The sequence below is a fragment of the Vulpes vulpes genome, unplaced genomic scaffold, assembly GCF_048418805.1.
Source record: "Vulpes vulpes isolate BD-2025 unplaced genomic scaffold, VulVul3 u000000715, whole genome shotgun sequence".
NCBI classification, from domain to species: domain Eukaryota; kingdom Metazoa; phylum Chordata; class Mammalia; order Carnivora; family Canidae; genus Vulpes; species Vulpes vulpes.
The window spans coordinates 201,044-202,939 of record NW_027325805.1 but is presented as its reverse complement, the minus strand read 5'-3'; the positions used below and the strand labels follow the sequence as shown (position 1 = coordinate 202,939).

At 37.4% G+C, this 1,896-nt stretch overlaps 1 protein-coding gene across 1 annotated transcript; it reads left to right on the top strand.

Moving 5' to 3' along the window:
• The first annotated feature begins 404 nt into the window (after positions 1-404).
• LOC140597485 (olfactory receptor 4K2) lies at positions 405-1,355 on the top strand. The gene has a single exon (XM_072746080.1). It carries the CDS (start codon positions 405-407, stop codon positions 1,353-1,355), a length of 951 nt encoding a protein of 316 aa, XP_072602181.1.
• Positions 1,356-1,896: the final 541 nt, after the last annotated feature.

Below are 1,896 nucleotides of genomic sequence, written 5' to 3'. Positions count from 1 at the left end.
CTGTGTGTGTGTGTGTGTGTGTGCATGTATTTAACACATTGTCATCCCAGAGCAAGTGCTTACTTGTTATTATCTGTAGGATTATATAGATGAATAGAGGACAAATATGTAGATAAGTAGATGCCTTCTGGATGATATAATCTCAATTTGATTGCTATTTAGTAACAAAAAAGAAAGTGTTATTTTCAACATCTATGACTTTACTGGTATTTCACTGTGATGTCTAATATTCTATAATTATCTTTCAAACTAACATACCAATGAAAATGGAAAAAATAGTAGAGATAGAGGAAACAGTCTATGAAAGTGGATTCTTGGAGCTTTTGCTTAAGTAGAATCACACTTTCCCTCTCTCTCTCTCTCTCTCTCTCTTTGATACAGGTTTTCACCTATCAATCAGGCCAATGGATGCAGCCAATAAGTCTGTTTCTGAATTTGTTTTGCTGGGACTCTCTAAATCCTGGGAACTACAGCTGTTTTTCTTCATGGTGTTTTCACTGTTTTATCTGGCAACAATCATTGGTAATAGCCTCATAGTCATCACAGTTATAGCCGACTCTCACCTACACTCTCCTATGTATTTCCTGCTTACTAACCTTTCCATTATTGATATGTCACTTGCTTCCTTTGCCACCCCTAAGATGGTTACAGACTATCTCACTGGACATAAAACCATCTCCTTTGATGGCTGTATCACCCAGATATTTTTTCTACACCTTTTTACTGGTACTGAGATAATTTTACTTATGGCCATGTCCTTTGATAGGTATATTGCAATATGCAAACCTCTCCGCTATGCTTCAGTCATAAGTCCCGGGGTGTGTGTTGCCCTCGTGGTGGCTTCCTGGATTGTGGGAGTCATGCATTCATTGAGCCAGGTCATATTTGCTCTCACATTACCATTCTGTGGTCCCAATGAAGTAGACAGCTTTTTCTGTGACCTTCCTGTGGTGTTCCAGCTGGCTTGTGTGGATACTTATGTTCTGGGCCTCTTTATGATCTCAACTAGTGGCATAATCGCCTTATCCTGCTTTATTATTTTATTCAATTCATATGTTATTGTCCTGGTTACTATCAAACATCATTCTTCAAAAGGATCATCTAAGGCTCTTACTACGTGCACAGCTCATTTCATTGTTGTCTTCATGTTTTTTGGGCCATGCATCCTTATCTATATGTGGCCACTAAACAGTTTTCTTATAGATAAGATTCTGTCTGTGTTTTATACCATCTTCACTCCCATTCTCAACCCAGTAATATATACCTTAAGGAATCAAGAAGTGAAGACAGCTATGAGGAAACTGAAAAATAGGCTTCTAAATCCCAACAAGACAACTCCTTTGCATTATTTTTAGTTTTAAATTCTAGTTCAAGTTTTAACTTTCTAGGCATTGTATGTCACAGTTTTGGTGTACAGAGGATTGTGACTAGGCTTTTATTTCTGGAGTTCTCATCAAATTGTAATTGAACCAAATTGAATCAAATTGTATTTTTTTCAAATTATAAATATTGAAACTACTCTCTGTCATATGTTTAAAATACATGTTAGATTTCAGAAGAGCAAGTTGGCATTAACAATTTCTTCCAGAAGCAAAGACTATCTAAACAATGCCTACAGTCCCTGTTTCAGATAGGAAATTCGAGATTAATAATATATTCATTGGAAAAGATGAACAAAAAATGAGAAAAGGAGGTACAAATTAAGGGGGAACTAGAAGATAATAGCATTTATATACAATTTGTCACTGAAGGGGGGGTGCGCCTTGGTGGCTCAGTTGGTTAAGCATCCGATACTTCATTTCAGCTTAGGTCATGACTCAGGGTAGTGAGATGGAGCCCAGTTTAGGGCAATGTGCTCAGCGCAAAGTCTGCTTGGGTTTCTCTCTCCCTCTCCTT

What these genes read in the sequence shown, in the direction of transcription:
- LOC140597485 (XM_072746080.1), top strand. Translation starts at nt 405, where the DNA reads ATGGATGCAGCCAATAAGTCTGTTTCTGAATTTGTTTTGCTGGGACTC.